At 42.6% G+C, this 21,707-nt stretch overlaps 1 protein-coding gene across 4 annotated transcripts in view; it reads left to right on the top strand.

The window, feature by feature from the left end:
- LOC116792487 (contactin-6-like) overlaps nt 1–21,707 on the top strand; it is a 132,528-nt gene that overhangs the window by 87,332 nt on the left and 23,489 nt on the right. For all 4 annotated transcript variants that reach the window (XM_032699464.1, XM_032699465.1, XM_032699463.1 and 1 more), the window contains 4 exons: nt 2,976–3,160; nt 6,012–6,148; nt 10,130–10,259; nt 11,274–11,424. In XM_032699464.1, the coding sequence (XP_032555355.1) occupies nt 2,976–3,160; nt 6,012–6,148; nt 10,130–10,259; nt 11,274–11,424 (603 nt within the window). The remainder of the gene's footprint in view (nt 1–2,975; nt 3,161–6,011; nt 6,149–10,129; nt 10,260–11,273; nt 11,425–21,707) is intronic.

The following is a 21,707-nucleotide window of genomic DNA, read 5'->3' as shown; positions in this document are numbered from 1 at the left end:
ACCAGTGGCAGGAACACCCCAAATCTGTGTGGGAAGATATTGGTCTGTGTTGCAATGTCAGACACTGATCTTCAAAGCAAATGATTGTGGAGCATAATCCTACAAAAACCACAGGGCTATATTTATTGAACTATTTTTTTAGTATATATTTACCTACACCTAAAGGACAGTTTCACTTCTTAAAGCATCAGCTTCTAAATAGATCAGTTGTTCCAAAACCCGATGTAGTCAATCTAAATATTAAATGTAAATTCAGAGGTTTTTTGGTTTGGGGGGCTTTTTGGATTTTTGTTTTACCTTGAAAGGTTTCACATGATCTGGAGTAAGAGGTGTGACAAAAAAATTTGGTCATAAAGATGTGAAGTAGCATCAGAAAAAGGTGAAACCAACCCCAAAAGCCTGATTTCTGCAAAATACACCGACTGAAGATGCTGGGAAGTGTGTGATAATGAGGTATCAGGGAAGAAAAGACCTCTAGAGAAGGTCCTTGCCATGGGTGGTGGCAATGGCTGAGCTGGGGCTGGTCCCACACTCTGCTCCTTTAACCTGGAGCTCGGGCAGATGAGGAGCTGCTGCCCTGACCAACAGCTTCCTTCTCCTGCTAAACTTGGGGCACTCAGGGCCAGGCTGCCTGGCAGGACAGCAAAGAGCTGACAACTGTTTATTGCAATTGTGCCTTTAGACACAGCCAAGGTGATGAACCAAACTCTGAGGGTTTCCTGGCCTCCTGCTGCAGCTGAAATTCAGAGCGAGCGCCTTTCAAACACCGGCCTGTTCGGCCAAAAATGAGCCAAAGAGCCCAGCTCGCCTTGAAACATCCCCAAGGATGTCATTAGAAGTCTGTGGCGTGAATAAGGAAAACAGGACAGTGCCTTCAGCTCAGACCTTGCTAAACCTGACTTGACAAGTTGACAGAAGGGGCCTTTTCCCACCAAGCGCTGCCTCTGGCCTTGGTGTCAGCACAGACTCCCCTCATTTATGAATAGTCAGAGCTGAGAGAAAACAAAGGGCTGAGAGAACAGGAAACAGTGAGATGAAGCATTTTCAGGTAGCAGAGAATGTATGAATGCATCTAATTATTGTTTTCTTCTCCGTGTGGCTGTTATCTTCCTTTATACAAAAAAAAAAAAATAAATTAAAATCCAGAAGAGATGCCTTTAGAGGAAGTAGTTAAATGCTTCTGGCATTCTGAAGTTCTCCAGGAGCTGCTCACCCACTGTTTATTATGCAGGAGGATTTGAAAAGCCAGCCATGCTCCTCTTCATGTCATCAACAGTCTGTATCAATCCAACACGAGGCTGCAAAAGCTCCTCTGGCTGTTTTTCCTGCCTAGAGCATGACAATCATGAGATAGACCTAGTCTGGAGCTGTGCTCCTTTTAAATAACTTAAGGTATCTTGCTTTATAAATAACTAACTCGCTTTGCAAAAAATTCTGCATGAATAATGTCATGCAAGATTAGTCTGGACAAGTTTGCATCTGAAATAGCTTTTGGTCTCCCAGTAAAGGGTAATTAATAAAGGTGGTAATGACAACAGCTCTTGGCCAGAAAGAACTGAAATTTAAACAACTCTTCAGGTCTTGAACCAAAATGGGGAAGAGAAGAATAAAATCTCAGTTATTCTTCCCAGCTCTTTCACTGGTTAATGGGGCCTGACATGTCCCACTCTCACTTGTAGTAAATTGTTGAGATGATATAAGAGTCAGAACATGTGTGTGCATGTACATGAGAGTTATCCATATGTATAGTGATCCATACAGATATATTTCTGTTGATTTGACATCTGCAGTTACTCTGTTAACACCTGCCCAGCTGTTCAATCCCTGGCATTTGCTGAGCACTCACATTTCTCCCAAATTCTGGTTCTTGCTTTGGATTTAATCACAGCCACACCAACTCCAAAGGCACAAATCAGGCCCAAACTTACTGAAATATTAAGTAATTAATCCATTCTGTGTCTGTGACTTGATTTCTTTGTCCAACAAACAAGGATTTGAATTTAAATAATTTAAGGTGTGAGCTGTTACAGTCTCTGCTAAAAAGGAACAAATCCTTTGTAAGTCAGCACTGCAGGCAGAGACCTTGCAGACTGGTCACAAGGACTTTTAATTTCCATGAAAGTTGTGTTTTCCATCACTGTTCATGTTATTCCAAAGGAAGTCAACATTTAGCCAAAGCCTCTGGAAAAAGCTGTTCAAAATCTAAGTTGTTAGAAAAAGCAACTTACTTCAGTTTGCAGAAACAGAAGCTGTGAAATCTGAGACTGTTAATATTTTAAAGTGTTTTGGTGACATAATAGATCATGAAAGTGAGGCTTGGATGGTTTGGGATATCACCAGAAATCCAGGAAATATTTATAACTGCCTTCAAACTTCACTGTGGTTTGTTGTTTTACGGGTTGCATTAATCCAAATATAAACGAAAATGATAGAAAGCTACAAAAAAAACATGAAAAAAGAAATATTCCCTTTTGTCTCTCTCTCCTCTCAGCCTCAGTGTCTTGTGCTTTCCTCTTCTCACTCAGATTTATTGTTATTTTTAGATCCTTTGAATTCTTGGCCAATACTTCCTATTTTGGGGTGTGAAAATACCTCTAATGCTGCAGGGAATTAGTTTGCTGTGAGAACCAGTCAATAATTCAGGGCCTCTGTGCTGTTTCTTTGGCTTGTAAAGTTGTTCCTTCGGTGTCACAGAGTTTAAAAGAAGGTTTGAACCCTCAGTAAGTTCCTAAGGGGAAAATACAAATTGGCCTAAGAAGAAATTATAGAATTGACTGTGCATTTCATCTCACTGTTGGACTTGTGCTCCTAAATAAATTGGAGAGTTAGAACATCTCTGACTTATGAATTATGCTTAGAAACAGAAATTACGTCTTTTAAAAAATATTATTATTCTCAAAGAAGGCTTTCACATTCTTTTTTCTCTGCTGTAACCAATGTTCTCTGTTTTTCCCGTATGAAATACAATTATTCAGCCCTGTCCCAAGTATTAGCTGGAGGAGGTCCGATGGAAATTCCTTGACAAAGAAAATTCAACCCAACAAAACCAAAGGAGTTCTTGAAATCCCTGATGTTCAGCAGGAAGATGAAGGTTCTTATGAGTGTGTTGTAGGAAACAGCCGAGGAATAAACATTGCAAGAGGTCAATTACTTGTCTATGGTAAGCAGATTAATTTTATTTTCCTTCTTTTTAAAGAGCAGGGTGGGGTTCAGTTGAGTTTTGCAGATGAGGTCTTATTAGCCCCTCACTGGAGGTGTAAAATGCTGGGCAGGTTAAGGTGATTAAAAACTGTTTGGAGTGGCCTTCACTGAACTACAGCCTCAGCAAATAAAGATAGTTTGCATTAAACCTGAGATTGGAAGTGTGGGCTGTGCCATGATGAAGTTGGAAAGGTTAATAAAAGGCAGGAAGGAATCCCTGGTACATTCACATGGAACATTAAAGGCAGAGATTCCCTCTCACAGCAGAATTTGTGCTGCCCCAGAAGCAGATCAGGGGAGAATTCAGGAATTTTATCCATGGCAGTGGAAGGTCATTTCACCTCCTGTTCGAGCTCAGCTCCATAAACAGATGAGGGTAAAGCAGAAGAAACACAATCCATTCCTCCCTCTCCTTCCTGCTGGCTAAAAGTAGAGAATAATAGATCTGGGAAAGAGTTCTCCCTTCAAAAGTAGAGAATAATATTCCTGGCAGTCTGTTCTCCCTCCCCTTTTCACTTCCCACGTGCATTAATTTCCTGTGATCACAGTCCCACGTGCTGCTCCCTCAGAGCCAAGGTGAATTATATGTTCTTTAGTCCCATTGTTAACACCCAGGGAAAGCAACATATTTTGACAGCAATAAGAGGAGAGATTTTTTTTGCCTTTACCTCATAAATCTTTCAAAGGAAAAGGAAAAAAAAATTAAACATAACAGCAGTAAGAAAAATCACAGAAAGAGAGACTGAGCCTACAATTAACATCCATTGAGAAGACTTTGGCAAGTATTTTTCTTTTTATTTTTTTTTTAATAAAGTAAATCTCTTTTAATGAAGAGATGCAGCTTTGCTGATAAGCCACCAGCCTCCTGCAGCCATGGCTAATATCAAGATATATGCCAGGAATAGAACAGTCTGCTGCTTGTGTGAATATTTAATTATTTCTTGGCTTTTAAGGGGTTATTTTTGCTCTCATCGCACACTAATTTTTTCCCAACACCCATCAAGCAGTTCCATTAAAATGAAGTTCAGTGGATTACCTGGACGTGATTGAGAACAGCACAGGCAATTACAAAATTATGATCAGTTAATTCAATCTAAAACAATGTGCTTATTAAATGTGCTTTCTACATTAATTAATAGCTGCTCATTAGGAAATATATAAACAGGGCTCATGAAGCTTTTACACGAGATTTTTTTTTTTTTGTCCTTTTAGGAGTGTCCTGGTGTGTTATCTACATAATTGATTTCATTTCTCTGCTGGGGTGTTTTTCCTCCATAGGCAGCTTGTCTCCAAAAATTGAGTTCCTTTCCTGGACACTTTCTGCTGGTTCATATGTGATGCCTCCAGTCTGTGCTTTGGGCTCTGAGAGCAATAAAAAAGACGAGTAATTAAAATTATTGTTAGACATGGCGAGCCCTGCCTTTATAGTACCTTATAAAACCTTCCAGTACCTAAAGGGGCAAAAAGAGAACTGGAGAGGGACTTAGGACAAGGAAAAATGGCTTCAAACTGACAGAGGACAGGGTTAGATGGGATATTGGGAAGGAATTCTGCCCTGGGAGGATGGGGAGGCCCTGGCACAGAATTCCAGAGAAGCTGTGGCTGCCCCTGGATCCCTGGAAGTGTCCAAGGCCAGGCTGGAGCAACCTGGTCTAGTGGAAAGTGTCCCTGCCCATGGCAGGGGGTGGGACTGGATGATCTTTAAGGTCCTTCCCACCCAGTCCATTCTGGGATCCTCTCCCAGATACTTTGCCACTCTGGGAAGCAGCTCACTGGAAGTGCATTAACCTGGGGTTGGACATCTCAAGGTGCTTTGTGGGGTAGAGTCATGAGCTCCCCCCAGATCCAAGCTCCAGAGGGAGGCTGGTTCTGCTGCTCACAAGGGATAATAAATTCTCCTCCTAAAATTAAATTATTCTGTGTAAGAACTACAAGTGTGCCTGTATATATTTATATATTTATTTATAGAGAGACTGCAGTATTATGATTTCATAACCCAACCAAAAACTTCTCATGGCACGTTAAGACACCAGCCACTTGTGCCAGAGGCAGAGGGATGCACCTCCCTCCCCGTGGCTTTGACCTACCCTAAATTTAGGTGGATATTAATTACTCTCCATGGCTCTCATAGTCCCCTTTATCTTGACAACTCTTCTAAATGTCAGCCTGCCTCGAGATAATCCCTGCTCAGCTCAGTCCTGGGCTCTCAGGTGTTTACAGAGCTGGGATGTGATTCCTTTCACGCTGCAGTGGATTGATGTTGATGTTCCACGAGTGTCCAGGAGGGGTTTTTCTATTCTGAGTAGCCCTAATTCCTCTGTGCAGCATTTGTGGTGTAAATTACAACCTGAGAACTCAAGCTCTGAGCCCACTGTCTCAGGTGTGTGGGCAAGACAGGGAGGTAATTTTTACAGTCTATGATTTTATTACCTACTGACCAAAGATTTTGATATATTCCTGGTGCAAATATTCAAGTGCATTTAGAGAAAGTTTGTTTTTCAGAAATTAGAGGTCTCAAGAACATCTTGAATTTCAGACATCTAAAAGCATTATTTCTGTAAATTTTGGTCATAAAGATGGATAATATCTTAACCAAACTCCCTTCCCCTTGGTCACTTGACCTCTAACAGTTTCCCAAGCTTGTCCTGAAATTTAATGCCAGGGAATTGTTGTGCAGAATTCGCTTGTAGCATAATAAGAATGTGTTGGACAGGTATTAATTAGCCTTGTTCAGTTCATTAATTAATGGCAACATACCTCAAGCAAAATCACTTTTCTCCTGCTTAAAATGATTTGCATATTCTTTTCAGCACCCCCTGAATGGGATAAAAAAATCCAAAATGCCTTTCTGTCTCTCTATGACAGTTTATATTGGGAATGTAAGGCAAAAGGAAAACCAAACCCTTCCTACAGTTGGTTAAAAAATGGCCAGCCCCTGGTGTCAGAGGTAAGGTTCCTCTTGTCTTCTTGGTTTTTTTCCTCGTATTTTTGCCATTTTTTCATGATTTAGTCATAAAATTCATTTCACAGTACATTAATCTAGTTTCAAAAAGTAGGTGAGGATTAATATATCAAAAAAAATGTAATAGCACAAACTCTTTGTAACATAAAGCCTTGATTCTCGAAGTTCATCTTTGTGGCAAATGTATGATGTAGTTTAGATAGAAACAACAATTTCTTAGTGCAATTTATCTTACAGAGCATCTAATTGCTCCAAGATACGGCAGTAGGTTAAAAATATCAATTATAATTGCTGAAAGAAGGGCTGAAGAAACACTAAATACATTTGTAGACTTAATCTGTAAATTGGGGAACTGGGAGGATGCCAACGGAGTGGAAGAGCTTTTCAGAGCTGGAATTGCAAAATGATCAGCATTAAATTGCACTTTTCTTCTGTTTCTGTTCTGAGTCTGTAGCTGGGTGGACCTTTGGTCCCCTGCAGTATGGCTGCTCCCATGCTGTGCTAATCCCTAAACTTAATTAATCAGTCAGCTCTGAAAATCAGTGAATATTGAGGGTAGTATTTTCTGGTGCTGGGTAGAGGGACAATAGACTAAAGAAAGCCATATAAAGTCATAATGAAAAGATGAATAAGTGCAAAATCTCACTTCAAAGCAAACCAAGGACTAAGTGGAAAGGGAATTAGTGAAGTGGTGGGAGTGTGGAAGGAGAGGGGAAGTCAATTGGAGCTCAAAACGCTTCAGAAACAAGATCAGATCCTTAATTAGCCAGGTCTTTGAGAGCCCAGCTTCCAGGCACAATAATTCTTTTTCTGTGGTGGCCAAGCTTTGGCACATCCATCCTCCAGCCCTCAGTTGTTGGCAGCCTCCTGGAGACTGACTTTTGTGACAATTGCTGGGTTTGAACTTTGTGAAGTTTTAATAAAGAAGTTTTCCCTTCTTTATTGAACATCCATCCAGTATCTCTTGGGCACAGAATGGCAGGACTCACCTGTGATGCATTTTTACCTGGTTGGAAAAAAACAATATTGTGATTCATTTCTGTTTAGCAAGAACAGGTACAGAATAATTTCCAAAACATATGGGACAAATTAGCACCTGCTGGGTGGCAGAACCAGCACTCATTGGATTTAGCAGTAATTATTTGAAGAAGCTGGAGTGGGGTTCAACTTTCCACGGATTAGTCCTAAATGGACCCAACCTTCATCTGAGGAAAACAGTCAGGATTTCCTTGGATTGCAGTTTTCCTGAGTCTGATCACTCTGCTCATTGTCACCCCTACCTAGGCAAAATTCTCCAGTTTCTCTCTCTTTAAAGGGAGCAATATTTAGAATCTGTCACTCTTCAGTTGCATTGCTTCAATAAAGGAGAATAAAATGCTCTATGGACACATTTTCAGGCAACATTTTCCCAGTACTTACAGTGTGCTGTAAATGCAATACTTCAGGCAACAAAATGCTGGGTGTTATTGCTCAGTGGACAAAAATGGACAGTTTGGAGGTGAAAGGACAAGAGAGGTGTAATAAAATATTCAGTTTGTCACAGCACCTGCTTGTTGGAATCCTCACAGGAAGAATAACTCCAGATGCTTTGCACCTTGGGGCTGGTTCTGAGCATATTTTTCACTCTTTGTCAAACCTCTCTGCCCCACCACCTCCCTGGTCATCCCAGCATTATTCCTGCTTGTGTACACGGGGTGCTTTATTCTTCTCTTTGAATGCACAGCTCAAAAGAGCCTGCAGAGAACAGTGGGGAATTTGGGATATGTGTGGAACACCAGTGTTGCTTCAGAGGGGGGTTTATATTCAAAGGATGTTTGTAAAAATAGAATGCATGGAGAGGATAACAAACAGCCTGGAGGTAAAACTAAGTGTGCAGAAGATATCTGGAGTGAGAGGCTCAAAAAAACCCATTATCAGTGGCTAAGTAATGTAATGTTGTTAATTAGTTTGCCACACAGCAGCCACGCAGCCCCAGGCTGTGCTCTCATCCCATTTCCAAGCTAAACAAGGTTGGGCTGGGTCACCTCGTGGCTGGGAGGCCTCCAAGAAAAAGCTGGAGTGTTGGAAAATAGAGCTCCAGGGCTCAATATGTGGCATCTCCCCCTCTGCAGGAGGCAGAGGAGTTCCCCCAGCAGGTTGTGGAATTGCCATGTCTGGGGCAGCTCAGCAAGCTGGGGGGTGAACAGATGAGAGCAACCCTGGGGAGAAGGACTTGGGGTGCTGGTGGGTGAGAGGCTGGACATGACCCAGCCCAGAACCCTCACCCTGTGCCCTGGGCTGATCCCCCAGTGTGGGCAGGGGGAGATTCTGCCCCTCTGCCCCTTCAGGCAAGACCCCCCTGCAGAGCTGCTCCAGCTCTGGGGAACAGCACAGCAAGGACATGGAGCTACTGGAGAGAGTCCAGAGGAGGCACCAAGAGGATCAGAGGGCTGGAGCAGCTCTGCTGGGAGAGTTGGGATTGTTCAGCCTGGAGAAGAGAAGCTTTGGGGTGACCTGATTGTGGCCTTGCAGGACCTGTAGGGGCTACAAGGAACATGGGGAGAGACTGTTTACAAGGGATGGAGGGACAGGACAAGGGGAATGGCTTCACACTGCCAGAGAGCAGGGTTAGATGGGTTATTGGGAAGAAATTGTTCCCCGTGAGGGTGGGGAGGCCCTGGCACAGGTTGCCCAGAGAAGCTGTGGCTGCCCCATCCCTGGAAGTGTCCAAGGCCAGGTTGGAGCAACCTGGTCTGGTGGAAGGGGGTGGAACTGGGCAGTCTTTAAGGTCCCTTCCAACCCAAACCATTCTGGGATTCTGTGACATAAGTTTAGCAGTTCACAAATACATTTGAGATGCTTGGAGCTGCCCATCAGAGACTGCACTGTGTACTCTAAAAATGTACTCAGTACTCCTCCACTCCTGCTTCCAAGGCAGGAGAGCCAGACTAAAGGAGCAGCATAATCATACCAGTAATATCTGTTGTTCAGGCTTGCAGTTGGTGATGGAATTTATACTCCCTGTGGGTTTCTTCCAAAGTCATCTGTTTTGGGGAATGTTGTTTTTTTTTTCCTTTTTCTCAGTGCTACACTTTGCAGCAGAACTATTATTGTCCCCAGAGGGTAGTAATTGTAAAATCACAAAATATTTAGCTTTAAGTTATGATTGCAGCATGAAACAGGCTTTCTTCTGTTTTCCAAAGTAGAGCAAATAAAACTTCTTTTAATACAGCAAACTCCAAGCTCTGCTCCAAATTTACCTACTGTGCAGTTGTCTCTATTTCAGCAGAATTGCACCGAGGAAAGTTGGTGTGCTTAGAAATTCAAGCTTTGAGGAGAAAACTCTCCCTGTGCCCTGAGGGGCTTCCTGTGGGTTTCTAATTGGAATTTAAGTGTTGGCTTCCAGTAGAGCTTTTCCAGTGGCTCATTTTTCCGTGACTCCTCGGTCTGGAGACATTTGAAATGTCCCCATTACTGGAGCACCTCTGTCTCCTGTGGAGCTTTTTTGATCATCTCTGATCATCATTTTCAGATTCATCTGGTGGGTGAGGGGGGTGGTGATGCTTCACCCTCAGACAGGGATGGAGTGTTGAGAGCCCTGTAGAAGATGCTCCCAGTGAGGAACAGCTGTGCCTGCCCTGAGGTAGCTCCTTCTGTGTCATCTTCATGGTGAAGCACAACCCCGGATTCACAGCTCTGCAGTGCAGGGAAAACACGTGGACAGCTGGAACATCTGGGCAAACCTGCCCAAAGCAATTACTGCAACGTGTGCCTGGATTTCTTGAAGAGTTTGAAGAGCTGAGAGGGCTCAAAACACACCCACCATCACACAGCAAGGTGTAAATCATATTTCTGGCTTATTCATCCACGTTGCTTCCAAGAAAACAACATTCCTGCTTCCGGATTGCCATCAGGTGCATTACTGTGATAATAAAAAAAGCTTTGGTTTGTACACTCAGTGTTTTGCCTTGTTTTTTCTTTTGTCAGGAGAGAATCCAAATAGAAAATGGGACTCTTATCATCCCTGTGCTGAATATGTCAGACTCTGGCCTCTATCAGTGCGTGGCAGAAAACAAGCACGATACGATTTATGCCAGCGCTGAGCTGAGGGTGATGGGTGAGTAAATGTCACTAAAATGAGTCTAAAGGACACTCTGAAAAAAGAATCTGAATTTAAGAATAGATGAAACTCCACCTGGCAGCTCAAGCCTGTTGATATTTCTTTGCTGTTTGCTCTTCACCCACGTGCAAACGTGGGGTTTTTCTAGTTTCATTTCACGACCCTTTTGGGGGAAGAATCTAATCCATGTGTGACCTTTTTCATCACATGCACACGAGTTTAATGAATGCTGCTTCTGGCTTATTTTGAGTAATTAATAGTTATTCTGCAGGTTTAAAAGTCATTTTAGGAAGTGGAATAAGTAGTTTTAGCTATAAACAAAGAGCATATGGCAAATATGTACATAAAGAAATAACATGTAACAAGGAATCTCATTAATGTTTGCCAGAGATGCACATGAAATGGAATTTGCTCTTATAAAAGTCTTCTGATCTAGATATCCAAATATAAAGTTTGCTCAACAGCCAAATATTGTGAAACCAGTAAAATACAGACTTTAGGAGCACTCAACTGTTGCACAGGTCTTGTGTTTTCTCCAAGAGTGAATTTTCACAGAAACTACTGGGAAAATAAACATATTTTCAGGAAGCAGTGGATGTTTGTGAAAAGAAAGCCACAGTAAAGCTGTGTTTGTAATGGAATATTCTCTGCAGATGAATAAAGGTGTCTGGATCAGGAGTGTGATATTTATCCTGCTCAGGAACCTCATTCTCCGTCATAGACCTGTTCTCCCAGTCTCCAGATAACCCTCAGGAAAGATTGTCACCCAGTTTCTAGTTTAGAAACAGCATTAATAAAGCCACTAAATAAGATACAATTAATTTAATTCTTTGTTACTTAAATACATTTTTCATGGTGGATTTGTACGTATTTTGGAGGAACCTCAAAAACAAAGCAATTATTGACTCCACCTGCTGTGTAACTCAAAGGGAAGAATTCAGCAAGTTCATTTAGTGCCTCGTCAGCTGAATATTGTTTTGCCCTTCTTTCTTCTTCTTTCTCCATTTTCAGCTGCAGCCCCCGATTTTTCCAAAAATCCCGTGAAGAAAACGTCTGTCGTTCAAGTTGGAGGTGAAGTTACAATCGGTTGTAAACCCAGAGCTTCTCCCAGAGCTGTGGTCACCTGGAGAAAGGGCTCGGAGGTTCTGCACCAGAACAAAAGGTACCATCACAAACCAGCGCCGGGGCTGCTTTAATAATATCATTTAAACCTCACTGAAGCCCAGCTGGCCTGGTATTGCTTTTGACAGCTCGTTGACAGCACACTTTGATGCCAGAGGCCTGTTTGTCTTTAGCAGTGGCCACGGGGTTGTGTGGCTGGAAGGCTGGGGAGAACAAAGGCCAAGCGGAGCCGCGCGGGGAATCGCGCGATCCGCACGTTCCCGTTCGGCAGCACGGCAGCACTGCCAGGCCAGCGGGGCTGGGGGTGCCCACACACAGAGCTGGGGAGGGGTGTTGCCTAAAGGAGCTGAGGAAAAAAAACCTCCAAAGCGATTTAATTGAGGATGAGAGAAGAGAAGGGTTTAATTTGTGCCTAGACATGAAATACAAGATGCCTGTACCAGCCGTGTGCAGGTGTTACAATTTATAAGAGTGTCTGTCCAACCCAAGTGTTTCCACCCCGTAGCTTTTGCCCTGGTCCACCCCCGGCCCACCCCCTGGGAATTGGATCTGGGGTGCTTTTTGAGACCACCTCTTCATCATCTTCATCTTCTTCAGAGCATAAAGGGTACATGGTCACCCAGTTCTTGACTGTACCCTTGCGGTTCAGGCCAGGATTAGATGTCCTCAAACAGAAGAGGCCTTGCCTTGACAAAAGAGTGAACATTTTCTACTGGAATTCAGGGGTAGGATTGATATGGGGAACACAGAATGGGGTGATGGGGTAGGGGAATGTATAAACTACTGTGCTAAAGGGTGAGGGATATAATACAGCTACTTCTAAAATCTACTTCTACTATAATTACTTAAAAAGCTTATAAAAGTTAGAAAAATCAAAAAAACTAAAAGGGTCTTAAGGCATCAGGGGGAGACATCAGTGGAGGCTTCAGGGAAGCAGAATATATCCCCAGGCTGTGGCAGAATTGCTCTGCTGTACAGGTTGTACAATAACCCACAGCAAAATTGGCCACTGTGCTCTGTCACTCCCATTTAGGCTGGGTTTAGCCACTGGTCCAGCACACTGGTACACTCCTCACCAACTGGTTTGGGGTCACCTGGTCTTCAGTGATGACTAACTTCTTATTTCTGAGTTGCCAGCACCATCTACATCATCATATTTCAAGGAGTGTTTGGACAACACTTTCAGGCACATGGAGCTGTCCTGTGCAGGGCCGGGAGCTGACTCGATGATCCCTGTGGGTCCCTCCCAGCTCAGGATATTCTCTGGTTCTATGATTACAAACAATGTCAAATAAATGGTAAAATATGAAAATGAGAGTGGTTACTGACAGAAGTTGTGAATGTTACACACAACACACAGCCCTGAGGATATTTCCACATACAAATGAAGGCAGATGGATGAAATGGGTGTCTCAGAACTGCTGAGAATGACTGAGGAGCCTTCTCAGCATCTCCTTCAGATCACCAGTATGACAGCAAAGCTCTGTCACATCCTGTTGCCAGGCTTTGAAAACCACAGTCAGTAATTCAGAAAGCTCTGGGAGCTGAACACCACATTTTACACACGGGACCAGTTGCTCAGGGAGGTCAGTTTGGGTCACATAAGAGTTAAAATTATCATAATTCACTAAAAGATTATCCAAAGCTGTGACACAAAGAAATCTTACTGATAGTATGCTGCAGTAATGTACAATGCAGGCAGAAGTAAATCAGAGGAGTAGTTATGAAAGTGCAAATCTGAGAAGAATTTTACCTTGATACTGGCAATGAAACAGAAAAATTTGGGTGATCAATGCATGCCAAGGGCATAGAAAACTTCCCAGTGCTTTTTCCCCTTTCAGAAGTGGCAACTTTATTTTCATTTTAACTACTCATAATGAAAAATATTTTTGTAACTAGTGTTTAGTCTAATCTTTATTTGTATTTTGATTGTATGGTCTATTCAACAGGCTGAACTAAGCCTAGATCTTCAGGTTCCAGTACTCTGTTATTCCCCATCTGATTTACTTACAAAAAAATATTTACACATTACTCACAGTATTTACTTGTGCTTCTGTATTAATTTCCTAACAATAATTCTAAGCACACTGTAATTTCTGAACATCCCAGAAGGCTCCTGTGGCTCTGCAGGAGTAAACAACAGGAGCAGGATTTACAAAGGGAGACAGTGTTTAAGCTCTCTGTGTGCAAAACATTATTACCAGGGTGTCCACTGGTGCAAAGTGGAATTTATGAGGCTTTTTTTGATTATTAAATGACAAAATAGCTAATGCTGTGGTTTAAAAGGAGGAGAAATAAATCATCTCTCCACTGTTATTCTAGAAATCTGTGACAGAAACCACAATGAAATAAGGAGTGGTGTGGCTGTAAATACCTGGCTAATTAAAGTGCTCCATTTAAGTTGGTCTTTGGTCATAAAAAAGAGAAGGAACCTGCCCTACCTTTCCCCATATATGTGATTAAACCCTACCATGTCAGATACAGATTAACTATTTTAACTAAAGCTCAGCTTATTTCTGCTCCCATTTTATTGTCCAGCAATTATCATCTTTATGGACTGCTTTAGTAGCCTTTTTTAAATATTTGGTTGGGTTATAGATGCTAAAAAAGGGAATACCAATCCCTCCCAGCTCTGGCAGCCAAACTGGGATGGAGCTGGCAGCCAAACTGCTAAATGAGTCAGATCACAGAACTTCTTTGGAATCATTTAGACAGATTCAATCTTTTGTTACAGAAATAGTGCAACTCAACCTATTCCACCCAGAGGGGGAAGAACATTCTTTCTTTTTCACCTTCTCCCTTTCATTTATGATAATATTTTATTCCTGATAGTCCTCAATATGTGGTGACTGCTCTCTCTGGTCATCTTAGCTCTTGATATGGCAAGAGAACCCTGCTTTGTAATAAATTTAGTTGGTAAGTGTGTAAAGAGAAGAGTGCTAAATAGGAAACTCTAAAATAGATTACCCACATTAACAAAAGCACCATTAAATACTGTTTTCATTGGATTTCCTCAGAGGTGGGTTTTTTTTTTAATGAGTCATTTTTAAGCTTATGAAGCTGCTGTATTTGGGCCCCTGCTATTTGAAAAAAAAAAATCTTAAAATTTCTTGAAGTGTAATTTTCTGCATCTCTTGCCAGATCCAGCAGAGAAGGTCCTCAGCCCTCAATCCCCTTTTTGGGGCACTGGCAGTTTCCTCCAGCCCCATTTGTCTCTCCCATCTTCTCTGCAGCTCAAACACATCATTGCCCAGATTTTCAACAGCTTGTTTGCTCTGGTTACTGTAAAATACTTTATTGCATTTGCAGCATGCAAGTCCTTCAGAAAAGGCCAAAATAAATAATTTTTTATATTAGATAGTGAAACAAAGCCTGAATATACCAGTACCAGATCTGCTCAGTGTTCCCAACCCTCTCCATTGAGTATTCTCCTTCAAAATTTTCAGAAATAGCTTCATTTCACCCTTACTGATATGGTTTAATCTCTGAGTATGGGATTTATCTCTGGTCCATGCTGCTGGCCACCTCAGAGAGGGAATTCGAGGTTATCAGCTGCAGGGATCAGAAAGAAATGCCCCAACTGGCTAATCCTGGCTGGTTTTACCTGCTCCTTCTCCACGTAACCCCCAATCAGCTCATCTGGTTCATCTGCCAGGACAGTTTTGGATGCTCTTTTGGGCAGTTAACCTCCTCCTTTGGGTCAAAGTCTTGAGAAATGGGGTTTTGTGAGCGAATGGACAACTATTTGTTTGCCCTTTGCAGAATAAATGACTTCTCCTGGCCTGTGCTGTGCGTTTGAGCTCGATGCAGAAATGAAACACAACAAAGAACGAGCTTTGTGCTCCCAACTCCCTCCCTGAGGAGTCTGACACACACAGCAGCTATTTTCATGTGTGTCATATTCTCACTGTGTGCAAAGGGAGGTTTTTTTTCATCTCTCTTCTCACTTCTATCATCTGGTGTCCACTGAGGGAAGGAAAGACTAGAAGGGAACGATTCATATCCTAAATAAAACAAATTATCCAGTCTAGACGCTGTTCTCATCCCGAACGCCCGCCTTGGTGCCTTCACTGAATTCAGGATCAGGAGCCTCATGGAAAAGTTATCTTACCAAAACCTCTTTTTGATTGAAGCATTTCAATAAATGGGAATTGGACTTGGTTTTGCTTTGCCAGGGAGAGGTGCTATTCCCTCAGCACGGGCTGGGGCTCCCCCAGCTCTGCAGAGAATGTACATGAACATATGTGATTCACTTCACTCGGAATTCAAATGAGGGCAGCTGAGGGAAAGCTGAGAAATGAGGTGGGCTGGAGGAATGCATTAGTCATATACAGCACTTTCCATGCATTAATAATCAGTAATAAGCAAATATTCATAATTTAAATTGTTTTTTGGGGGGGACCAGGCAAGAGGGACGTTTAGGGAATCAATAAGATCTGCTCAATTCTTGTTGGCTCCAAGATTTGCTTGTAGGACACGGTTCAGTCCCATCTCTGTGAGGGATGGTTGTGGATTCTCTGCCATAAATAAAGCTGCTCGAGGTGGGGAATTCTCTTTGCTGTGGCACACTTGGGTTTGGTGCTTTACACTCAAGTTGCTGCCATCAGTCAAAGGAAGCAGGGCAGAATGATTGAGCACCACCATGAAAAGCTGTCTTTCAACAGCCCTCTGCAAAATATTGAATTCTGCAACCAATCTTCTGCAGAGAGAGCAGATGGTGGGATTGGGTGGGGGAATTATCAGGTGATTGCTGAGTTCTTTGAGCTGCCCCTTGGAGCCTCAGACTCAGAGGGGGTTCTCCTGCTCCCAGGGGAGACACAAGGACCCAGTAGGTTTTAGTACTTGAAGGGCTGGGTCTGTTCACAGCCCTGTGATCTACCTGGGCAGGACCTTTCTCCTGCCACCTTCTGAGCTCTCTTGGCTCCTGCCTCCCTTCTTCTGCTCCACTGTCGACAGGCAGATTCTAAAACCAGGAGAGTTCTAACACCTTTCAACCTTTTTTGTTATTTTGGGGAAAAATTTACCTTGTTTCTGTGGGTGGAATTAGACAAAGAGGGAGTGAAAAAAATAAAGATAATTTAAACTGGAGAAGAGGAGACTGAGGGGAGATTTCATCAGGATCTGCAGCTTCCTCAGGAGGGGCAGCTCCGATCTCTGCTCCATGTGAGCAGGGACAGGACCTGAAGTTGTGCCAGTGCAGGGACAGGTCGGATCTCAGGGAAAGGTTCTTCCCCCAGAGGGTGGTTGGGCACTGACCAGGCTCCCCAGGGCAGTGGGCACAGCACCAAGGCTGCCAGAGCTCCAGGAGGGTTTGGACAATGCTCTGAGGGACAGGGTGTGATTGTTGGGGTATCTGTGCAGGGCCAGGGGTTGGACTGGATGATCCTTGTGGGTCCCTTCCAGCTCAGAATATTCCATTGATTCTATAATTATTGGTAAACGGGCGAAGTCTTCAATCCACTGATCAAATACAACATATAAAATATATTGTCTGTGAAACAGCATTTCAGCTGGAGCCAATTTGAGCAGAAACGTGTCAGGGCAGTCCAGCAAACTCCAGTGAAACATTTCAATTACCAGAATGTCAGTTCTGTTGGTTCAGCTTCCACAATATCCCTTATCTTTCAAAATAAATAAAAAAACCCCTCTGCTTGGGGAGGAATCGAGACAAAATGGATGGAAAATTCCAAAATTTGCACTAGTCTGCTAACAAAGGAGGAGATTGATGCCACTTAACTTCTCTTTAGCTGAAGTCAATATGCAGCCTAAGGGAGTTATTTACTTTTCCTTGGCAGGTGCCTCCATCTCAAATGAGACACTGAAGTTTTAGCTGAGCAAAGCTGGGGGAATGAAACTTATCCACAGTGTCTGAAAAAACCCTCTGCCTGTATTGAAGTCAAACTGATGAGCAGCACAGGCAAAGAGAAGCTTTACTTGTCAGGCTGTTTAGTGCAACAAACCAAAAAATTTGGCCACCAAAAAAAAAAATCCTGTGCTTTGTGCATAGAAAATACTCTGGATATTTGTAAGCTGGAAGGAAGTTTTATATAGAACATATTTTTCTTATGCTATTCCAGCACTTATCATTTTATTCCCAGCTTTCCAGGTGAATTGCAATGGGATATTAATTTGACTATTATTTCATTTTTTTAGGTCTGGTTTTTGAAGCCTGGATTAAGTGTATCTCTGTTTTTATCCTTCTTGCTTTCCTACCTCGAGCAGCTTTGCATAGCTTTGAGGAGCTGCCTTAACCCTTCTGTCTTATCAGTGTCTGTGTGCTTGTAAAGAGGTTCATTTCCTATTTTAGTATTTAAATAGAGCACTTGAAGTGTGGGCACCAGCAATCACAGCAATTCCAGCTCTCAGACACCACTGCTGCAAGTCAACAGGAATGCAAATTAAGCTTATCTCTTGATGAAACTCTGCTTTTGCTTGGGGAAACCAATGGAATTGATTCCACATCTGCTAAATTTGATTAATCACTTCAGCTCCTTTCCTTACTGACAAATAGATGGACAGAAATCAAAAGCACAGATTTACCTGCCTGCTCTCAGGGCTTGCTCTGAACTTCCATGTTCAGATGTTAAAGCTCCTGCAAAACCTGAGCTTGCTGTTTAGAGTTGTTTTTCACCTACAGCATGTTTGGTTCTAACCAGACAAACCCCACTATTACACCCTTCCTGAGGGAATTCCTGAGAAGGAATATTTTGTGTTCTAGCTAAAAATATCCCCTGCTCAGATTACAGTGGTCTCAGTTTCAGAAAATGTGGTGCAAAAGACCAGTGAGGCATCTCTAATGTATTTATTGAGTATTTATTTGCTCTCAGCAGTGGTGTTTTTCTGGTTTGGGCATTTGTAGGCATCTGCCTGTGCTTCCTTTGGAATAATGTCAGTGTCTCCTGAATCTACAGGAGACACATCACTCACAGGAATATTTGGTGATCCAGCAAAACTAGTGAGATTGGCATAAGAAAAGTTTTACAACCAAAGAGTTGGTAGAAAACACCTCAGACTGGCCTGAAGTACCTTCAGTCTTCCCTTCTTTTCCACATTTCCAGTTATTTCTGTCTTCTCCCCCACGCTGGGGGTGAAGGCAGAGGAATGGAAAACGTGAGTGAAACGTGAGGAGGGAGACATGAGGAGAAGGAAGAATGAGCCGAGACGAGGGGAAGAAAAAGACAATATTTTATTTTTCCTCCTTTATCTTGTTTCCCTTTGTTTTCCCCCTCTTTCTGTTCTCTTTGCATTTGAAGTGAACCCACTGCAGAGACACGAGAAGGCAGGAGGGGACCCCCATTTGTACCTGACCCCCCGAAACGCTGGCAGGCAGCAGGCAGAGGGTGTCAGTGCTGTGGAAGGCACGAGAAAAGGGCTTTGCCTTTCTCTTCTCTCTCCTTGGAGAGTTTCACAGTGGAACAAGCCAATAAACCTAATTTCTTTGTTTATTGCTGACTACTCAGAGCAAGTTTAGCACACGAGAGAGTGTGAGCATGAGGGCAGCAGACGAACCATATGTTCTACGTGTGAGAAAGAACAAAACCCTGCCCGAGACTGGATTTGTTACAGCTCCCCTCTGCCTGCCACCTCTCTAATACAATTCTAAATTGTTCCCACTAATCCTGGGAACCTTGCTAAGGTGAGCCTTTCCAGGGGCTGTCCTGCATGCCAAGGTGTCCCGGGCAATCTGTCAGTCTTCCATGTCACATGGAGCTGCAATAACCCAACCCCAGTGAGTGGCAGTGCTGTGCCCTCTCTCCCTTCGAGCTCCTGTCCTGTCCCTGCCTCGTGCACATGTTCTGATTGATGTTCAGGACTTCATCCAAAGCCAGATAATCTCCTTGGAGTTTTTCCATTGACTTCAGCGGGCTGGGAATCAAGGTTCCTAATTAGGAGCTCGCACAAAAAAATAATGAGAGAATGCAACCTTCTGTGCTTCTCTTCCAGTCCAAGTTGTCCTGCCATGCACATCATTACTGCTGAACTCTTCTGGGGCGTGTTGCTGTAGCATACAAAAATACCAGGGTTGGATGGAAAACGTGCTGCACAGGCACCAAAGAAAAGATTTTGATGCCAAATTTTTCAAAGAAAACGTAATTTAGAGGTAACAGATCAGGGTATGTTGAGTGATATACGATTTATGAGATATAAAATGAGATATTGATTCACGTAGAATCAATATCCTGAGTTGGAAGGGACCCACAAGGATCATCAGAGTCCAACTCCTGGCCCTGCACAGGACAAACATGGATTGGGAATGAGGAACAAAGAGTCTTCCAGGGAGGAGTTTCTGGGATCATTTGGAGTGTGAAGTGACAGCCCAGAAACAGCACCTGGAACAAGGGGCTGGTGTTGGGCCAACATGAAACCAAGCACCAGCCACAAAGCCATGAAGTTTGCAGGAGGATACCAACAGCTCTGCTTTGGCCATGGGGTTTTATCACAAAGAAATAATTTTTCTGTGAGAACTAAAACTCTTCTCAGACTTTCACCGAAAGGGAAATCTGGGAAAGGAGAGGAAAAGCTTAAGGGACACACACAAGTGACAGAATGTGACTCACACATTAAGAAGACAAAAAATTTCTGTGCTATTTTGAGCAAGGATGTGGGTCCAAGTGAACTGTATATGGTGCCTATAATTGTGTCTCCAATCAGGTATAAATTCACTAGCCCAGGGAGGGTTTTCTGCAAGCCAGGGAAGGTGTCCCTGGAAGGGAGTGGAACAAGATGAGCTTTAAGGTCCTTTCCAACCCAATCCATCGTGGGATTTTCTGATTCTGTTTTGTGGGTGAGTTTCCAGGATTTCTGAAATCAGGGCAGTACCACACTGGTGTCAGCTCCTGGCTTGTACAGAATCCTTTCAACTTCACTGCAGGTTTTGTTGTGCTTTTCCTTTTGAAACAGGTTCTGACAAGCAGATAGGGAAGAAGCTTCCTGTAACTGAATTAAACTCCCTTGCAGAGGGTAATTCAGAGCCTTATGTACTGTTTAAATTCCACTTAAGTCTCATATTAAGGGCTTAGTTTTACATCTGGAGCGAATTTGGCTGTATGAGTGGCTGTGTCTGAACTCCTAATGGTGTCTGGATCATCAAAATGAAGATTAATGGTGGATTAGAACAGTGGTAGTTTGGCCAGACCATCCTGGGCTGAAAGAACTTCTGTCTGATGCAGTGGAGTTACAGAGATTTCATAAAACCAGCAGAACTTGTTGGAAGACAGAAATTTGGCAACCTATTTATTTGGCAATTTAGTTCATTTTCTATTTTTCTTTCCCACTCACATAGAGGTGCTGTTGCCCAGTATTCCCTGGCTGCAAGTTCTGAGATGTGTTACTACAATAGATTTAGGCACATCTCTAAAGATATGGTATTTTTGTCACTTTTTTTTCTTTGGTCATCACATAAAAACCTCTGCTTCACTTTTAATCCTTGAGTATGTTAAAGACAGGGCAAAACATTTGCTGTTTGTGTTAAAGGCAGTTACAGCTCCTAAAAATACTGGATTTTCTCTGGAAGCCTTGTGAGGGAGTGTAGCTCAGTTCAGATGTCTGTATGTATTTACATAAATAAATATTTGTGGTCCCAAATTGCAGAGATTTGATGCAAAACTAATTCTGTTTTCAGGAAGAGAGGGGAATTTCTAGAAATAAGAAGGAACAGTGTTATAGCATCACCTTCTATAAATTCTAATAGTACTCTTTTCTAAAATATTTTAATAAGACTATTCAGCAAGCTTGTGTAATGTTGTTTTGATCCAAATAGTTAAAAGATTATAATGGCATTTATTTTATTTCCAGTTAATTGTCAGTCAACCCTGAAGCTCATTTATATCAGCATGCAGATAGGGAAAATCTTTTAAGCATAGTTTATTAAATGGCAATACTATTAGCATACAAATTACCCTCAGAATAGAATAAACAGGTACAAAGATCATTAACATATGATACAGACAGTCAGATCTCAGATGGGACTCAGTGGGACCTTTTCAAAAATACCAGGGCTGTCATCAGCAGGGACAAGTCATTCACTCAGTCAAACTTTACTCACATTTCCATCTGCATAAATCACTGTAATTCTGAGCCTCTTGGGAGCTGGGCTCTTTCTGCCCCTCACTCTCTTTCTTCCCTTTGTAGTTTTTAATTCAGCCTCTCTCCTGCCTCTCAATCTTTGTAAAATGAGATAAGTCAGATATTGTCTCAGTGTCTGCTGGAGCATCTGCTGAAATTTATAAACAATATATCTTTGCCCAGCCCGGGAAGCAGGAGTGGGTTTGCTCTCGAGTAGCAAAGAGGTGCTGAGGAGACACGGCTTCAAATAGGATTTCG

Source organism: Chiroxiphia lanceolata, chromosome 11, assembly GCF_009829145.1.
Source record: "Chiroxiphia lanceolata isolate bChiLan1 chromosome 11, bChiLan1.pri, whole genome shotgun sequence".
NCBI lineage: Eukaryota > Metazoa > Chordata > Aves > Passeriformes > Pipridae > Chiroxiphia > Chiroxiphia lanceolata.
This window is presented reverse-complemented; position numbering and strand designations above follow the sequence as displayed.